At 36.7% G+C, this 860-nt stretch overlaps 1 protein-coding gene across 1 annotated transcript; it reads right to left on the reverse strand.

Moving 5' to 3' along the window:
- Positions 1–229: 229 nt before the first annotated feature.
- On the reverse strand, positions 230–839 carry LOC107580967 (structural maintenance of chromosomes protein 6-like; the record flags this gene model as incomplete). Its single annotated transcript, XM_016266574.1, has 3 exons — positions 666–839; positions 486–566; positions 230–400 (listed from the first exon to the last, which is right to left on the reverse strand). Coding segments are annotated over exons 1-3 (426 nt in total), but the record flags the coding sequence as incomplete, so codon positions are not given.
- Between the last annotated feature and the right edge of the window lie 21 nt (positions 840–860).

Genomic DNA, 860 nt, shown 5'->3' on the forward strand with positions numbered 1-860 from the left:
TAAATACTTTTTTGCCCCACTGTATATATATATATATATAATATAGCATAAAATGACAATTCTAAAATTTCCAAGTTTTCCATGATTGTGGGTATCCTGTAGCACCCATGAATTGATACCACTGACAGTTTTTTTAAGAAAACAAAAAATTGTAATATTTAAATCTCAAATGTAAAATATTTAAACTGAGCGTTGCATTGTATACTGATCGTCCAGCGCAGTCTCTCACCTTCAGTTGTTCTGTCTCATCTGAGAGTTGCTCCATTTTTTTTTTCACATCTTTATATTTCTGATTAATATTCATAAGCACTCTCTCATGTTTCTTTAACTCATCCTGAGCCTCTTTCAAGTTTTTCCTCTCCGATTCGATCTTCTGTTCATTTTCTTGTGCTTCTTCTTCCTGTACATTTGACAATCGCCTATTATTCCATGTCCCGAAACAATAAACATCAACGTTTGCCTGGTAAAATTCATAGAGAACTCACCAGGGAGCTGATGTCTTCAGCATGCGCCTCTTCAATGTTCTTAAGTTCGATTATGGAAGCTTTAACCTTGTTTATACTTTCCTAAAAAAGAGCAATTAAAGCCAGCATCAACTACTGTATTCAGATATGTTTGGACACGAATATAGACTATATGATGGTGTAGCCTGTGCAGTTCAATACCTGATTCTTTTTGCAGGCCATGATGACACTACGCAGCTTCTCCTCCATGAACTGAATGTCTTCCTTCACAGAGCCCAAGTGAAGCTGGAACCGTGAAAGCTGAGCCTGATTGTTCTCCAGCTCTGACTCCACTAGACTGTAAATCAGTAGAGATAAACACATATATTCATGCATAATTGCCTCTGATCATGCCTT

Source organism: Sinocyclocheilus grahami, unplaced genomic scaffold, assembly GCF_001515645.1.
Source record: "Sinocyclocheilus grahami isolate Dianchi unplaced genomic scaffold, SAMN03320097.WGS_v1.1 scaffold57115.1, whole genome shotgun sequence".
NCBI lineage: Eukaryota > Metazoa > Chordata > Actinopteri > Cypriniformes > Cyprinidae > Sinocyclocheilus > Sinocyclocheilus grahami.